Genomic DNA, 19,599 nt, shown 5'->3' on the forward strand with positions numbered 1-19,599 from the left:
GATCTGTGGGCACACTAGCCGCCCCCTCGTCGCAGCCACCGCCGCCGTCTCACCCGCAGGGGGTCTGATAACTTTAGGCCTTCCACACTGTCCAAGTCACCCTTCTCTGAGTCACTGCCAGCCAGTACAATTGCAATACGGCCTCGACAATCGGCAAGTCAACAAGGATTGCACTGCCGCAGTCAAAAGTTCTGAGCCAGGCCTGCCCCCAACTCCACGGCCTCCGCCTGGACCGCACTGCCGCTACCCGTGCTCCTCGGGCACGTCGGTCCCCAGGCACACCAGGCCTCGCACTAACCTTCTCACGCCTGGGGATCGCTGTCCTCTCCACAGGCACCACCGAGCGCCACCGCCCAATTCTTCACCTGGGTCCAGCCGCGGCACTCCTGACCCAAGCCTTCACGACGCTTCCCTTCCGTGGTGTCTCCCGCCTCTCAAATCAGGACAGGCCGCCCGGCTGCATCCAGCATCGTCGGGCCCACTGCCACCAGGGCCGGGGGAGCACGACCAAGCAGGGCGGAACGCCCGACAACGTCAGTTTCTTGTGGGACACCCAGCGCTCACCGGCCGCCGCCCGCCAGTCGCTCCGCCAGGTCCCCCACAGGCATCGAGTCTCAGTGACAGCATCCAGCGGTGGTGGGCGCCAATTTTAACACAGCCCTACTCACAGCCCGGGCCCCGGAACAGCAGCACAAGAGAACTGCTGCGTGCAGCCCGGCAGGGCCAGGAAGCCGTCCGCGGTCCCCCCACAATGCCCGCGAGCGGTGGGTGCCGCTCGGATGCTCAGATGGTGTCCGTTGATTTAATGACGCGATTCAGTGGGGCAGACGCCATTTTCTTTCCACCCGACTCGCAGCTCGGGCCCCGGATCAGCAGCCTCTGAATTCAACAGAAGTTATCTTGGCAGGGTCAGAAACGCTGTCCACAGCCTCCTCTCAAGGTCCACAGACGGTAGGTGCCGCTCGATGCTTGGATAGTGCCGGATGATGGGTGTATTTGCTGTTTCTGCTAGAGCAGCTCCTCTAATGTGCGGCCATCTTCCTTGGCTGAAGCCACGCCCCCCTAGGCGTTGATGATTTTTAAAACCTATCTGTACAAAACATAATATTCTTAGAAATACGGATTTGATTGAGATCATAAGAAACCCTCCTGATGAATTTGTATGCAATGAAGTTGTTCATTTTTTTAAAGTGTTATTTCCACTATTTTAGAGATATACAAGCTTAGAACAATAAGCAAGTTTTCTTATCAAGTTTTTATGATACATTGTACTATAAAAGGATTGGGAATTTGTATATGTTATTTTACTACTATATTGTGGATCTCAGATGAGGTCTAAAACAATTTAAAAAAGTCAATGTCCTCGTTGCGCCCTGTTAAGATTAGGTTTTCCATAGTCTTAATTTTGGCACTGCCCCATATTTACGCCACCCTTGTAAATATGGGGCAGCATCAAAATGAATGGATGTTGTGGTGGAATGTCCATGGCAACACCCAATGCCCACCACTTACACGCCAAGTTTAGCGTAAAAGGGTTCCTTATTTACAAGGCAGCGTTAAGCCACGTCAGCTGGCTTAATGCTGCCTTTTAATTAAGGCGATGCCAGTATTGCCACAACGTCCCACAAAGTGATGTTATGGTGGCAATAGTTGCATGTAAATATGTCCCATAATGTTGACATTACACTATAGGCTTGTTGCAGCCCCTGCCTTTCAGAGGAAACGTCAGCACCAGGCAGTGGTAAAAGTTCCTGTGTGTCCCCATTCCCTGTATGTATGATGCAATAGAATGTTGATGTGTAGAAATCTAAGAGTGAATGATGCAATTGCATGTTTGTGTGTGGAATGCTGAGAGTGAATGATGTAATAGAATGTTGTTGTGTAATGTGGAGTGGCAGATATGGTCAAAGGAAGGATTGAGTCCTCACATAACCTACCTGCTGCAGCTGTACCCTAAGGGACTAACATGTAATAAATAACTCATTAGATACAATCTATAACCAATATCTAACCTCTAATATGTAACCTTTTTACAATGTACTCAAACATATGCATCCTTAGTGAAGTCAACATATAATTTGACAAAGTTATACTACACCCCCTTTGCCATCCTCAATGGCCTAAGCACACACAATCTACAACAGCTTATTCCAAATCCCACAGACATCACTAGAAACAAATTAGGTATAATATTCACCAAGCAGAACTAGTCACGTTCGAGAGAAGTACTCCAATCATGTGGTCTAACCACTACCTGGTTTCCTTTCAACACAAGACACCAAAACTCACCCTAACTAAAATTATCTTATCCTCAACAACATATCAATATTGGAACAAGTTGAATATGAAGGATCTAAAAAACCTGCTAACCTCTAACACAACTCTGGTCACAATAAATTCAGTACAGACACTACAGATAGCTTTTGATCTTCTAATTCCTCTGAAAACATCTATGCAAAACAAAAGAAAACACACCCCTTGGATGAATGCAAAATGAAAAAACTGATAAAAAAACAAATTGCTAAACTAACTCAAAACAAACAACTCTCAGGACAAGAAATGCCTACACAGACACTACAGAATATACAAGTCATCAATAAAAAAAGGCAAAAAAAGTACTATTCCAACCAAATCTACAATACCAAGCATGGTAATAAGGAATTTTATAAAATACTCATAGAAATTCATAAGTCAAAATGCACAGAAGCTATCTACCCCATTTCTCAAGAATTTTGCAATAAACTGGCAAGACTACACAGCCAAAGCAAACATGATGAACTCTTATTTAAACAATAAAGAAGCCAAAGGACCCAACCCATTTCCTACGAAACCCTCTAGGGAAAGGCAAACACAGCCTCTACACTCCTTCAAAGAACTATGGCCAACAGAATTTTTGGATCTTGTCAAAGCAAGCAAGCCAGTAGGCTCTTCCTCTCACCCTTGCCCACCTCAAATCTTTAAGAATATTCTACCATCAGCTTCTGCAGCCATCCCAGTCAGAACACTCATCAACAACTCATTAACAATAGGATTAGAATGTAAAAAGGCATATGTACACCCATGATTGGAAAATCAAGACCCTGATAACTAAAGACCCATAGCAAATGGACCCTTGCTGGGCACACTTGTAGAAAAAGCAGCTTTCACCCAGATATCACAATTTATTGAAGACACTTACATACTCTGCAACTTCCAAACTGGATTCCACCCCAGAAGAGGTCTTTTCAGCAGCCTTTGACAGTGGATCATGACACACTAATCAACAGACATGAGGCAGAAGGAAAAGAGGGCACAGCTTTCACTTGGATCATATACTACCGTCACAATAAAACACATATCATACATACTTCTCCATTCTCATCTGAACCATAAAGCATTATAGCAGGAGTCCCTCAATGCTCAATTCGTGCTTTTCAACATTTATATGAAATCATGGCCAGATCTGATTAATGCCTTTGACTTCACCTGCTATAACTATGTAGATGACATGCTGATACTTTTGAAATTGGAAATCCCAAAGTACATTGAAATATCAAAAAATCTTCAGTTGCCTCGGGGATGTTGAATAATGGATGACATAGAGCCACTTCAAATTTAATGTCTGCAAACATGAAATACTCACCTGTGGGAACTGAAAAACCTCTGACCCTCCCTGAGCCTAGCCTGATGATCTAAGACCACGGCAAAAAATGTCTAGGGGATTACCATGGACACCAAGCTATTAATGAATGCACAAATGGATAAGTAGCAATTCTTTCTTTTACTCAAGGAAAAAAATGGCGACACACCAATGATTCCCTCACATAGTGTAAACTACCATCTCTTGTCCTGTCCAAACGGGATTACTGCTACATATAAAGTCACAAGCACACATCTCCCCTGCCTTTAGAGCCCTACACAGGTTACCAGTTGTCAGAAGAGCTACCTTAAAGCTATTTTGTATCGCACACAAGCAATACAGGGCATATACCATGGCAATACAGCCTATATTTCATATGATGGTTTTGGTTTTAACTGAACTCCAATATGAACTACTAAATCAAAAATTGAGTAGTTCTTTGACGTTATATACTCTATATTTGGGTGTAAAAGACTTTTTATGAATACGAAGATTTAGGTGTTATCTAAAATTACTCTTTGTATGTATATTTTTCAATAAAAAAATTAGCAAAGATAACTGAAGATTTGATATGAATATTGTCTTATAATTGATATAAAAAATTGTCTCCCTAGAAGTTCGAATTGGTTGACATGGCAAAGGATCACTCTTCATCAGGAAGACAATCAACACATACATGCAACCAAGGAACCTACGCTCAAGAATGGTTCCCAGCCTTAACGTCCTACATAAAAGAAAAAAACATGGATGTAGCATCTTTCTCTGTTCAGACAGCCAAATTATGGAATTCACTACATACACATAAGTTCCACTGGCATCCATCTTACCTTCAGAAGATTAGTCACGAGTTTTCTCTTTCCCACATGACAACTATATGCACAACACATCATTGTATCTCAGTAGTATTCAAAGACAAGGGAGTAGCCAGAAAATTAAAATACCCCCCACTTGGAACTGAAACTTTTTACTCACAATCTTTTTATTAAGGGTTTATGGCAGAATACAACAGAGTGCAACAGTGTCGCCAGAAGAAATTGTGATAGTACATGAGGCAAGTCATTGCGCAGTAGATAAGCGTAATTGGAAGCCAAGAACATTGTGCAGAAGTAAGCAAAGCATGTATCGGAAATATATGCAAGAAAGTCTCCGACTGCATGTACTGCCGCCTAATAAAGAAAAAGAAACATAGAACCATCAAATTACAACAAATGTAGTTCAATGTTATTCACATAGCATTACACAGTGTGAGCAATGTTGTGATATAGTACATGTGTAGTTTTCACATACAGCGGATGAGAGGAAAGGGGTTTGATAGTGAAGTCAAATGCTGAGGAAAGGTTAGTCAAAGAGCTGCAATGCCCTGAGCTGAATCAGAGGGTGCCAAACATGTTAAAGGTTAGTTTCTGTCCTGGCTAGGTTGTGTGAAAGTTGTTCCATCTCCATTACGTGCCAGAGACAAGTGAACCATTGGGTGATGGAGGGAGCGGTTGTCTTTTTCCAAGTTAATGCTACAAGTTGCTGCGCAGCATTTAGCATGTGGCTTATGGGTTTCCAATCTGCGTGGTCATCGCCTCCAAGGCAAGGGCACGAATCCCCAGGACAACAGTAAGGTAGAAGGGAAGGAGGTGGGACCCTATGGTGGGTTTTATGTGACCCGAGATCTCTTTCCGATATGTGGTAATGAGACTGCAGGACCACCCGATGTGAAAAAATCCCCAACCACAAGTCCGCAGCGCCAGCAGAGGGAAGACATGGAAGGGGACACATTATTGAGGTGGGCCGGTGTTTAATACCATTGAAAGATAATTTTATAAGCCATTTCCCAGTGGGATAATCTCCTGTAAGTTTTACGTATGTTGCGCCATAGGGTGTCCCGTCAGCATGATAAGTGTGCGTTTGAGGGACTGTGGAAGGTTGGAGGGTCCAAGATGTATTGTAAATGAGCCCCTTAGAGCCATCACATGCTCTCACCAATTTTTCGAAAGAATAGGGCCTCAGAATAATTGGAGGGGTGTAACGACAATGTAGTAGCTGGCAGTCCTGCAGCCTCGTTGTTCAGGGAGTTAGTAATTGGCCTTGCATTTTTCAATGATTTTATGGAGGTTACCACTAAGAGGTCCCTTAAAGTCATATAATCCCTGGCGGTCCATCTAGGAAATGATTGTGACGTTAGTGTGGGTGCAAAGTCAGTATTGCGTGTTTGGGGAAACCACTCTTCAGAGGCAATCTGTTCCAGATGTCTACCACAGCCTTGTTGAGGGTAGCAATATAGGTACTGCTAGGGCGGGCACGCTTGGGTAACCAGGCTAGGTCCTAGAGGGGGCAATAGGCCACTGACAGATCTATATGCAACCAGTGCTTCTCACTCCCGCGGACCGATATTTATTGGAGGTGGGCCACTCAGTAGTACTCAAGGAGATTAGAGCATGCTAGTCCACCCTCTCTTTGGGTTGCATCAGGAAATAATTGGAGATTCTCAGCCGTTTACCATTCCAAATAAAGGAGCAAATGCCTCACTGTAAGCAAGTTATTTCATCTTGGGGGATTGGAGTGAGCAGGGACTGGAAAAGGTACAGGGCCCGAGGAAGGACATTAATTTTTATGATATTGATATGGCCCAGCCAAGAGATGTGATGTGGCTTCCAGCATTGAAGATCTGCCAGAATCGACTTTCCGAGTTGTGGTCAATTGGAGTTAGATTGAGAATGAGTTATATTGCATTATAGTGGGGGCCCAAGGGAATTATGCCAGGGCTTACAGCCCAGTAATTTCCCATTTGGGTACAGTAAGATTAAGGGGGTCATTAGGATGGCAGGCGGACTTTGCCCGCCCGCCATCCTGACGGGGATTGGGACTGCCCACCATAAGGGCGGGGGTCCCGTGGGGTGCATTAGGATGTGCCCGCCACAGTGGTGGGCACATCCTGCATTTCTAGCATTGTGGCGGGCGCGCCCGCCACAATGCTAGAAATGCATTTCAGCATTTGCATAAACAAAGCGGCAGGCACCGCGCGGTGCCTGCTGCTTTGTTTATGCAAATGTAAATGTAAATGTACATGTATTTATATAGCGCAAATCACCGACCCGGTATCTAAGCGCTTGCTTAGGGAACCCGTCCTGGTATTCCCCTGTGAGATACCCCGGCAGGGTATCCACAAGGTGAAAGCCAGGCATCCCGCCGCGAGGGGCCGTAGTGGAGATTAAGCAAGCTATTGCCCAGAGTCGCAGAGTGTGACCCCGTGAGTCGAGTAGGCACCGGAGCGAGAATTGTCGAGTCCGTGGAATTTTTGAGCCCGAGACCTGCCGAGGCGGGGAATCGAACCCTGGTCCACGGCCGATCTCAGCTTCCGGGTCTGCCGCCTCTAACCACTGAGCCACGCTTCTCCACCGTGGGGGGGTACCACAGGTACCCCCCGTGTGCAGCCCCCACCCCTCCTTCACTCTGGGAGCCCGCAGGGGGGCCCCAGAGTGAAGACCGTATGCCTTTCAGTGGCGGCATTGCCGCCACGGAAAGGCATTGTAAAATGCCCATTGTAATATGGCTGGCGGTGTCTGATAGACACCGCCACCATATTATTCCTTTTCCGCCCCGGCCGCAGGGCGACCGGGGCGGAAAAGCGGCGGACGTTCTTTCCGTCCGCCGAGGTCGAGTGAGGATGTTGGGCGGATTGGCCCCGCCAGGCTGGCGGTGGCTACCGCCAGCCTGGCGGGGGCAATCCGCCCGACATCCTAATGGGCCCCTAAGTGTGTAAGATTGTGACATATTGATTTTGAAGCCAGAGACCGATTAGTATGCAGCAAGGCTGTCTACAATAGCTGGCAGAGAGGTAGTGGGTTGGGAGATAGTAAGCAAGAGATCATCTGCGAACAAGCTAATCTGATGATCATGTTCCCCAAAGGGAATACCCGCAATATGAGTGTTGTGCCGGATGGAAATGGCCAAGGGTTCAACGGTTAGGGCAAACAGAAGGGGTGATAATGGACATCCCTTGCAGGTGCCCCTTCACATGTCAATGGGATTCATGTGTTGCCCATTGACATGGATGGTAGCCATTGGGGCATCGTATGAAAACATCATTTTAGTAATCATACCCATTCCCAGGTCGACCTTACCCAGAACCGCCAGGTGGAAGGACCAGTCCACCCTTTCAAAATCCTTCTCCATGCAGAGTGAAAGAAGGCAGGCTGAGATGTTGTGCCTTTTCCATCAAGAGTACCACCTCACGCATATTATCTGCCCCTTGCCAGTGGCGAATGATTCCCACCTGGTCAGGGTAGAGAAGACCAGAGAGATAGTGCTCCAGCATAGTGGCAGATATATTCGTAAATATTTTCTTGGCCATGTAGAGAAGAGCTAAGGGGTGGTAGGATAAGCAGTGGGTTGGGTCCTTCCCCAGTTTGGGTATAAGGCAATTTTCCGCTGCTGTCATGGAGGGTGTGAGGCCCGTATCTTGTGTAAAGGAGTTAAACAAATTTCTCGACGACGGGGAATGATTCAGGCATGTGAATCTATGAAAGACACCCATAATACTGGATAAAAGAGAAGCCCATAAGGACCTGTGGTTTTACTGAGCAGGATCGACTGCACTGCCCTACACAGCTCCTTGAGTTCAATCAGAGCATCAAGGATCTCTGCGTGCTGGGGATGGATGGGGTCCCAGTCAAGTCAATAAGTCTTTATTTCGATTAAAAATCATAAAAGACAGTATAGTGAAAACATAACAGTGAATTTCATTATCATATAATTTAACAACTTGAGCATTGAATTGATTGTGTACAGTAAGAAAGTAGATCCACAGTGATAAAATAAATAAATATATAATAAATAATTAAAACTACTAAAATCTCTGGCAGTACTGCCACCATAGTCACTATAGATCATCACAGGTTCTACATAGGAAGTAACCAGGTTGGATGCATTATATACTAATACAACACAGTAGAAAATATGCTCCACCCTTTCAAAAAATACAAGGAGCTAATTATCATTTCCTCGTCTCTTTTGCAAGTATGACTCACATCAAACTTAAAAATTTGGCAACGGCAATCACTATGGGTTCATTAGTAGTTGTTTTTAGAGTCACTAGTGCTTTGCTGCTCAACCTAGTGCCCAAATTTGAGCAAATCGGTTTGAGCCATCTATGCCTAGGAGTTTTATAAGCTGGGCAAGCAACTAAAATATGTGCCAGTGATTCATTCTGTTTTGGACAGAATGGGCATTTACTATTATTCTTGGCATGCCATTTACTAACAAACAAGTTTATGGGGAGTGAACCCACCCTAAATTGGTGGTAAAGTTTCCTATCTGTAGTAGAGGGAATAAGAGCTCAATAATTTTCATACTCCACTTCATACTTATGCTCTAGATAATCCCTCGATAATGATGATCTTGATAAGGCAGAGAAATGCTTTGTTTTAATCATGTTCCAATATAGTGCCTTATACTCATTCTTTGCGGGAAAAGGGTTATTGGCGGGATTTACCCACAGTCTGCTCATCCCCATCTCGCAAAGAGAGATTTTTACCCGTTTTAACCAAGGGATTTTACACCTACAGTCTGCCCCCCTAACTTCTAAGAGAGCCTGTGCGTACCGGGATAACTCTTGTGTAACCCAGAGCCTTCTCCAGTACGCCACTGGCCTAACTAGGGCCGTATCCTCAATAGAGTAACAACCCAGATATAAAAATAGGGGCAACAATGGTGTTGACTGAGGAAGGCCTGTTAGGGCCCTCAAAAATGTATTTTGGGCTGTAACTAGAGGAGCTAGATTGTCGAAGCCCCACAATTCGGCCACATATAAAACCACAGCGCTAATTTTGGAATGATATATTTTTAAAACTGGGGCAATAGGTTTAGTATGTGAGAGACGCTGCTCCTTCAGCAGAGCTCCTGACAATTGGGCATGTTTGAGAACCAATAGATCAATCTGCGGCTTCCAGCTAAGTTTGCTGCCAATAGTGATCCCCAAATAAGTAAAGATCTTAGTCTGTTCCAGAATACCTTCCTTCATTACAACTCTTCCATTTATGATCTTGTGTTTGTGTATAACCATAAATTTGTTTTTCTCCACGTTCACTAGCAGGTAATGATCCTGACAAAACTCCTCAAATCTCACAAGGACGGACTGTAATCCCTTTTGTGTCTTGGAAAGTATTAGGGTATCATCCGCAAACATAAGCAACGGAATCTACAAACCAGCTAGGGTGGGGGCATCAGTTGGATAATTCTGAAAATACTGCACTACCCTGTTAATATAAAAAGAAAAGAGGGTTGGTGCTAAAACGCACCCCTGTCGTACCCCTTTTGCTATAGGAAACCTTTGGGTGACACTCCCCTGTGTATCCCAACGTACCTGCGTATAGTTTGCATCATGTAAGGTAACTGAAAGGCCATTATTTCCAGTGGCATTCCTAGTTCTGCAAAAGCGCTCCACATTTTTATGTGTGGGACAAGATCAAAAGAAAAGCAGACTTAAGGTCAACAAAAGATGCATAAATCGTGCCCCCGCCTATGACTACCATGCGCCAGTAAATCAAAATAAACCTAAAAACCTGGTCAATAGTGCTGGTACATGAACGGAAACCCACCTGGAGTGGAGACAAAATGTAAAATTCATCTATCCAGGCCAGGATTCGGCTCAATACCATCCTAGCTGTGACTTTCTGTATACAGTCGATAAGGCTTATGGGCCTGTAGTTGCCTGGGTTGGAACGGTCTCCTTTCTTAAAAATTGGCAGAATTTCTGCTCTTGACCATGTGTCAGGCATGGGAGCTCCGCTGGCAATAGCATTCACAAGGAGCTGGATATATGGTGCCCAGTTTGTCTCACAAGTCAAATGCAAATGCTTGATGAAAGAGTTTCAATGTTTTTTTCATTTGACTCTTGAGGGACATCTAGTAACAACTAGTGGAACTGCAGCTTGATGTAAGAATAATTTCAATGCTTTGCATTTGACTCGTGGGGGACATCTAGTAACGACTAGGTGAACTGCAGCTCTTTGTAGAATTATTTTGATATTGGATACTATAATATTCACTGCCCACTGCTAATCTCTCCCATAATGTTTTGCAGGGACTTTGGTTGGGATTGTTGTTTTGCCAATAACTGTGCTTGGAGTGGTTCTAAGAGGATGGGACCACCACTGAAGTTCAACAAAATGTGCTTTTTGTTTATGCTCTTTGTGTTCAGGGCATCTGCTTGGTCCTCCCCCTAGGTTAGGGGACCCTAAAATCATCACCTCTCTCATTGCCTAATGTTTTCATTGAAAAAGTTCACTTTTGGGAATTGGTTATATGCTTAAAGCTAAGAAAATTCTTCTTAAACAGAAAGATTAATCTAGAGAGAACACCATTGGCAAGAAAAAAACCGGGAATCTAGAGGTTAGTGACATGGAGGTAATATTTGATTTAATTACAACAATTGCATGGGGAGGGTGAGCGATTACCAACTGTAGGGTCTGTGAATCAAACGACGCACTCCAACCCCCTTTAGGCCAAAGTCTATCATCTAAAGATGCAATAGATATATTCTCAGATTTTGTTATAAAGGATTTAAAAGATCTGTTGTTAGCCTCAAGCAAAGGATTTTGAAGGGTGGAAGCCACTTTGAAAAGGAATATCAGGCTCTAGTCACCAAAATTAAGAACAGACAAGATATAGTAGTCAGACAAGCAGATAAGCATGGGAAGCTGGTCCTTTGGCCATTAGAAACATACAAAGCTGAAGCAAAGTTACAATTAAAGGACCAAGAATGTTATCTCAAAGTACCACAGAGTAACTTGTCCGAAGTACAGCAGAGGACCAAGCACCCCCTTACCATTAACACTCACATCGACAAGGAGCCTTCCAGACTTTCTAGGTACGCGCTCTGACCACGACCTAACACAGCGGTTTTATGTTGTTCCTGTACCCTAATGCCTCACTTTGCACTATTTGTTATGTATTCTTGATGTGCCTACATGTATTCGTTTGTATACCCAGCCTGATTGAATGTAAAGCGTTCTGACATCCGCAAGGATCTTGTTCTCATTATATAAGGCCTTCAAAATAAAATAAATAAAATAAAATAAAGATTAGGATTATAATATTCACGCAAGCTGAGGACCTATTCCTGAAAGTGGACAACCCAGTGATGCATCCCCTATATTTGATACAGAAAATCCACAAAAAAAAAGAAACTCCACCAGGCAGGCCAATAATCTCTGCCATTGGCAGTTTATTTGAGTCAACTTCTAGGTATTTAGATTCTTTCCTGCAGGTGTATGCAAAAGCACTACCTGCATACATCTAGGATACAAGGGATTTCCTGAATAAAATTGCTACCATGGCATGGAAAGATACATACCTCCTGATCACGTTAGACGTTGTAAGCTTATATACAAGCATTGCTCACGATGATGGATTGGGGGCAATACACCATTTTCTAAACACAAGACCTATCAACCTATACCAACATACAAGCATGTTAGTGGAAATGTGTAGACTGTGTCTAACTAATAATCACTTTATGTTTGGTGGAGACACGTACAAGCAGCTACAGGGCACTGCAATGGGCACATGCTTCGCCCGCAGCTATGCTAATTTGCATATGGTCTGGTGGGAGGAGCAGGTGCTCAGAATCGAACACAATAGGGAATGGAATGATCACGTAGTAGTGTAGATTCGATTCATCGATGATCTTTTCATATTGTGGGATGGATCGGAAGAAACAGCTAAGGCATTTGTACATGATATCAATACAAATGATTTAAATTTGAAATTCACTGAACATATAAGTAACTCTAGTGTTAGATACTTGGACTTAGAGGTATATGTGAAACAGGGGGTGATTCATACCACACTTACAGAAAACCCACTGCTGGCAATACGATATTGCATGCAGAAAGCTTTCATCCCCCAAGATTGAAAATTAGTATCCCTTACGCAGAACAATTAAGGATGAAATTAAATTGCAGTGAACCCATGGCACTCCAAGAAGCACAGGATACACTCACCAATAGGTTTTTGCAGAGAGGGTACAAACATGACACTATCAGATAAGCAAAGAGAGGGAAACATTGTTAAAACCAGACATAGAAAAAATGAAGGAAAAGAAAAAGAACACTTGGAATCAAATTAAAATGGTTACTGGATACAATGCCTACCAGGCTAAAGTGAGAGATAGTCTGTGTAGGCATTGGCATCTGGTAAAACAAGATCCAATACTAAAAGGGATGGTGTCACGTAGACCTATGGTGACTTTTAACAAAGCAAAATCAATGAGGAATGACCTTTTTTATACCAGCCTGGAAGTAACAAGAGGAGGCGGATGGCTGAAAGTCAGTCCCGGCTTCCGCAAGTGCTTTAAATGAAAGGCATGTAAGATTGGTAGAAATGAAAAACAGGTCATATCACCATTATTAAGTAACCCATGAAAAACAAGGTGTTCATTGAATTGCAAAAGTGAATTTGTGGTTTACATTTTACAATGCACATGCCCTAAGATGTGTGTTGGGAGTACGATACACGCATGTCCGCATCCTGCAACACCTCAGGACGGTGAAAAATAATGATAAAAGCTATGTAGTAGCACGCCACATCAATGAGGTGCACAAAGGCAATATTAATGAATTATCATATTTTGCAATTGACCAAGTACAGAAATTAAGAAGAGGTGGGAATCGCGAAAGCAAACTCCGCCAGCTTAAGTCAAAATGCATTTTGTTGTTTAATTCCAAGAATCCATTTGGATTAAATGCTGAAGAGGCTTTGCATGTCCATTTAATGTAAATAAGTTATCCATTGCAGATAGGTTTTAATTGTTTTTAATATGAAACAGAGCCAAGAAGACAGACCAATAACATAAAGCAATATAGAACTGCAATGTCATCAGTAATATTTTATGTATTTTAAAGTCAGTCTTATGATATTCTTATGATATTCAGGAGTGTTTTTAGGAATAGTCTACTAAGTAAAATGCCATTTTTATCGCAATGATGAAGGATATTATAACACAACACGTTTGTATGTACTGTGAAGCACTTGCACTTTAACAATTTTTGCACAAATGTAGAACATGGCGTGGCAATTTTGTATAAACGGTATTAATTTTGAAGCTCTAACCGTTAGTATTAATGCATGGTAAATATCCGTGTATTAGTTTATGTACTGTACAGCACTTGCACTTTATTTAGACAAATGTACTCATTTTTTAGCATTGTTCTATAGTTGCAGATATTATGATTCTAATTATATGTCTTAATATGATGTATTTGGTTTGGATTGAAATGGAACAGCTACCTGAATAGATTGAAAACAATCTGATTGATACCAAATAACATAATGGACAAGGGCCATTGCACCTTATACAAAGACTGCACTACAATGTGATTATGCATTTTTTTTTATCTCTACCTTAACTCTTTTGTACATTTCTTATGATTAGGGTTTTTATACATTAGAGTGTTTAAATTTTTAATAAGAAATCGACAAATTCTATGAACTTAAACAGGCACACTCTCTATGAGAATAATAAGGGAGTGGAACTTGAATACATATGCCACTAGATCTGAATACATAAGACAGGCCAGCACTGTTTTAGTTAATGAGAGCGTCATATTAAGAAAGAAATTAATCATGGTATGATTTGTCTTGTTTATTGTTTCTATTAATGAAGAAATTTTGGAAATAATTTATTGGAAAAGCTTACACACAAGGAGAAGGTATTGACAACGATAAGGTGTAGTAATTAAAATACATTCTGTTAATGGCGACTGCCAGTGTGAACAAGGCAGGTGTGCCAAAACGCATCATAGCGAAGGGATTGAATAAAGAACAAGACTGAATAGTAACGCTGCCCATGTGTCGGTGTCCGATCTGTATAGGGTTTTTGGAAATGTATGTATAAAAAAATATATATATATATATTCTTCCAACTCTTCTCACGAAGAACAGATTCGCACTCACGGGTACTTTTGAAGTAATTTCTCTGTTTTATTTCATTTCCATTTCCAAGTTTGCACAACCAACGTGTTTCAGTGTCTGCTGACACCTTGATATATATATAAATATATAGATACATACCTCGCTAATATGATCATCACATCCATGATGCCGTGGGACACTTGACCCGCCCATTTGGGGGCGTTAAATAGGCATGTTGGGACAGGAACTGGAGCGCACCTGCAACCGCGATTGCCTCTGAGGACGAAGGACACACCTTCAAAACACGTCAGGCAGGTCGCGTTTGTGGCTGTCAGATCGAAACTGCCTGCTGTGTTGGAGTGCTGCTCAATCTTTGGGGTCAGGCAAAGGAGCGTATATATATATATATATATATATATATATATATATATATATATATATATAGATACATACCTCGCTAACATGATCATCACATACTTTTATGATTGTATGTCAGAATTTTGTTGCCAAAAATATAGTTGACAGACTTTTTCTTAACAGAAATAATGGTCTATTGGGTATACCTACGTGATGATTAACTTCAACTGGTTGATATTTTTGTGAACTACATTTAGGACAAGAGATTTGGGTGATGGTATTCTGGTACCACACCTTAGTGGCAATCCCCTCGGTCCTTGATACAGTCCTGGCGGTCCTCATGTTCAAATATGTCTAAATCAGGTGGGCGGTATCAGGCAACAAAGCTACTTTTGAAAACTTTGGGCTTATTTACGCAAAGTGTAGCATAGCTGAGGTGAAACAGTGATGCAACACTTTCAGTGCACCATCCTTGCAACACCATGGGTGCAAAGTATTTACTGTATGGTGCTCCATGTTGTATGGATTCACAGATGTGTCAGGAATCCTGTCATATCTATCGGTGCAAAAATGGCGATTTGCTGGAGTGTGCCTCGAAACAGACACAACGCCAGCAATGTATCATTTCACATTGGGCCAGGACCATGTCAAAAGTCCTGTGTCACCCCTTACGCCTGCTTCAAGCAGGCATAAGGATTTGACGCAGTGACGCCGTAGAAGTGACGCAGTGAAATCACATAAATTTCATAGGGCCACTTCTACAAGGCTTTTCTGCGTGAAACAACCTTTACAAGGCAGTCATTACAATGTATTACCTTTACAACACAGTCATTACAATGCAACATCCTTTACATCACATGCTATTACAACGCAGCCATTACATTGCATGTCACTACAACGCATGTCATTAAACCGCATGTCACTACAACACATGCCATTGCAACGCATTATAAGGTAAGTAATGGGGAATAGTAATTTTTACCCTTACACTATCCAACACCTACCCTACTGTTACACTCACTGGAGTGGGAATAGTAATTTATACCCCTACACTATCCGGCACTTACCCTACTGTTGCACTCACTGGAGTGGGAATAGTAATTTTTAGCCCTACACTATCCAACACTTCCCCTACTGTTGCACTCACTTGAGTGGGAATAGTAATTTTTAGCCCTACACTATCTAACACTTACCCTACTGTGGCCATAAAAGTAATATGCGCTGTAATGGTATGCGTTGTAATAGTATGCGTTGTAATGGAATGCGTTGTAAATGTATTTCCTAAAAATGCTTTGTGATGGCATGCGTTGTAAAAACATGCATTGTAAAGGATGTTGCGATATAAAAACTGCGTTGGGTAGGCATGCGCTGTAAATGATTGCATTGTAACGTCATACATTCCTTTTCTGCGTCGGAACGCCCATCCTGCATACATTATACATGTCACAGGTATAATGTATCGCAGGGGTTTACAAAGTGAAGCATTGGCCTGGAAGCATCACTTTGTAAATATGGGGCAGTGTGGCGCATTTTTTATGCCGCTACTGCATCACAAAAAGTGACGCAATGGTGGTGTAAGGGCCTCATAATAGGGCCACACTTCTGATATCAGAGTCTTTTGAGACTGATGAAGGAACCCATACATCTATCTCACGTCATAGTGTGTATCCTGTATATTACATGTCACAGTGGTGGTTTTCTTACCGTAGATGAACTCCCCGGTGTTGTAGAGGAAGTTGGCCATGAGGACCCAGTAAATAACCAGGGCTCCAACAAAGACCAGCATGGAGAAGAAGAGACACAGCCAGCGGCCTATCCTGCCGAAGTAAAACTCACACACTTCTTGGAACTCGATGGAGAGATCCTTCCCTATGGAAAGGAAGGAGAGCAAGGGTGACATCAAACTCAGGTCTGTGGGAGGATGGCACCACATGTGCTAAGGAAGAGTGACAGCATATATTGAACATAACACTGATCTGAGGAGGAGTGAGATAACTCGGGATTATGGAGAGACATAACACCCTACTGTAAGCAATACTTACATCTTATATTGTTTAGAAGAGACCGACAGCACAAAATACTCCTTTGAAGATGGTCATCACATATCACACTGAGAGAGAGTGACATCATGATTTGCTTTAAGTAAGAGTAACAGCCCATATCGATTGATGATGAGTGAGGGACACTACACTATAATCTGGGAACGATATGGGACAATGACATCTTGGATTGCCCTAAACTAATAGATTAATTCACAAACATCAAAGGGCTAAATATAACAAAGAGTTCTAAAATCTGAATTGCATTTACATTAAAGAGAAAAGCAAACTGCAAATAGTGCAAAATAATTTTTACCAACCCATACATGCATCAATTAATGCAAATCAACTAATCATGGCAAAGGAAGAAAACTTGTAACTTAAAAGAAAATGTTCATAATAAGATGCAAAAAACATAACTGTATATATTATACTCAGGGCCTCTGGAATTATGCGATTGTGCAGCCGCATCGTTTTCGCATTATTATGGATTTGCCGCATTTGACACATAATACATCATCTGCTGCATAATCTGCAGATTTTTACAAAAAATATTTTGTTTGTAGCTGAAACGGTTCAAAAATGACTAAAATCGCAGTAACACATGTTGCAGCAGAGTGGAAGGACCTTTGCAATAGTTGACTGGTCACCTTTCTGTTGCTTATTGCTGTATTTGGATATTAAATTGGTTCTAATGAGGAGCAACCAATACCCACACAGTGATTAGGAAGTAAAAATGATAAAATAATGAATTAATAGTATTACAAAAAATGCAGCATTATGGCGCATAATTTTCTTTTTTTTGCCAAATAATTTACTCAACTCTGTCGTATTAATTTGGCCCTCCCCTGCTACATAATTCCAGTGACTTGGTGAACAAAAATATTCCCAATTAAGGATATTAAAGAATTTTAAAAAATCCCACATAAACAAATAAATCTGTATCAGTTATTTTTTTACTCCTAAAAATCATTATATATTTGAAAATGTGTCTTATACTTTTGATAGCAATGCTCACGGTCCAAATCCTACTATGTTTATTACATGCCTTAGTTCAAAAGATGGAGGTTCTTTTGATTTCCTCTTTGCTCGTGAAAAGATGATTGCAATGAAAACAAATTTGTGTATCCAAATTTGAGGCTGAGAAGTTTGACATGTAAGAGCCACATATTGGGTGAAAGTGGTACAGCACAGACCACGACACATGATTCTGAGTGAAAAATGCTGTTTTTATTGAAACAGGTGCACATCACACATTTTCCTACGAATTCTGCCTTACAAAACTAAAGCTTCTCTATACAAAAAATGTCACCTACAAGTCATCCTACCACACCCCTAAATGTCCCTCCACTTAACCTAACCCTGTAACATCTACATCCTACCGTAGCTTAACTTCTGCAATTGTGACCCTTAACCTCCCTGCTGCTTATCACTGCATCTATTAGCCTATAAGTAAACTAACTTCCTATAATGTAATCTTTCACTTTCAGCTTCCTCCAACTGTAAGCATGTTCACACCCTCACTTTCTGCCTGGTTCGCTGATGGCAACAACATTAAAATATCTAAACTGAATCCCTACAAAATGTCCTCATTTACCTAATGAGCTTCCGACGAGCCTCATCAATAGCTGCAGGCTTGCCTCTCCTGACCCCTTTCCAAGTGGTGACAGTTCCCTGGCAATTTGGCCGGTCAGAGAGAAAACTAAGCTGCTCCCCAAGGTCACGTCTCACACTGCAGATGAACTTTTTTAGGACAATGGCTCTACCACCTAATACATGCATCGCCGCGGCGCACAGCACACCATTCATTTATGGGCACCCAAAAATCACTCCTCTGCTCCACTTCCACACCCGACATGCATTATTGTGAGCGCAGCACAACGCCACATGGGGACCTACAGCACAAGCACAGATAGAGCACCCCCAATACCTTTAACGCACTACATCACCTACCCCTCTGACAGAATCGGTCGATTGTTGTAGTGGGACGTTTGCCCCACAGTTTGAGTGGATATATGTTGTTCCTCTGCTCTAATACAGTTAACCCATGTTTTGCTTCCCCATTTTCTCCCTTTCATTCTTCCCTTTCCCCCTCTCCTCCTCGTTCTAAAAACTGCAGCACAAGATTGCCCATGCTCAAGCGATACAAACTTCAGTTGTTGCAGTTCCTTGCCTGCTACCCCAGTCCACCAACTCAGCTCTTTCCAAATGCGGGCCACACACACACTCATGCTTGCCCCTGTTAACCATCTCATAGTCTTTTGGAATGTGAGGGGTATGCACACCCCCTCGCGTCACTATGATACATATGCTTACCTCAAACGTCAGTCAGTGCACGTTGCGTTGCTACATGAAATGCACCTCACACTGCCAAAGGCTCACCGTCTTCGGTGCAGGTGGCACGGACAGGTATACGCCACTGGATACTCATCACACGCCAGAGGGGTGCTGAAATGGGTGAGGCTAGGTACCCCCCTCCATGATGAGGAATCACTGGCTGACAGGGACAGATCGATCCGTCTTCTTGTATGGCCATGAAGATGGGCCGCATATGATACTCCACAAAAACAGGGGCCCCTCAAGGTTCTATCATCTCGCCCATGCTTTTCAACATCTACATGAAGTCTTTACCAGTACTGATCAATAAATTTCACCTCACGTGCTACAACTATGCAGATGACA

The 19,599-nt window shown here is 42.6% G+C and overlaps 1 protein-coding gene across 1 annotated transcript in view; it reads right to left on the reverse strand.

The window, feature by feature from the left end:
- The window catches only part of LOC144803510 (neutral amino acid transporter 9-like), a 278,514-nt gene extending 261,126 nt beyond the window's left edge, over positions 1-17,388 (reverse strand). The window contains exons 1-2 of the mRNA XM_078671868.1: positions 17,352-17,388; positions 16,583-16,747 (exon numbers count right to left, since the gene is read on the reverse strand). Of these exons, the coding sequence (XP_078527994.1) occupies positions 16,583-16,747; positions 17,352-17,388 (202 nt within the window). The remainder of the gene's footprint in view (positions 1-16,582; positions 16,748-17,351) is intronic.
- Positions 17,389-19,599: the final 2,211 nt, after the last annotated feature.

This window comes from Lissotriton helveticus, chromosome 1_2 (genome assembly GCF_964261635.1).
Source record: "Lissotriton helveticus chromosome 1_2, aLisHel1.1, whole genome shotgun sequence".
NCBI classification, from domain to species: domain Eukaryota; kingdom Metazoa; phylum Chordata; class Amphibia; order Caudata; family Salamandridae; genus Lissotriton; species Lissotriton helveticus.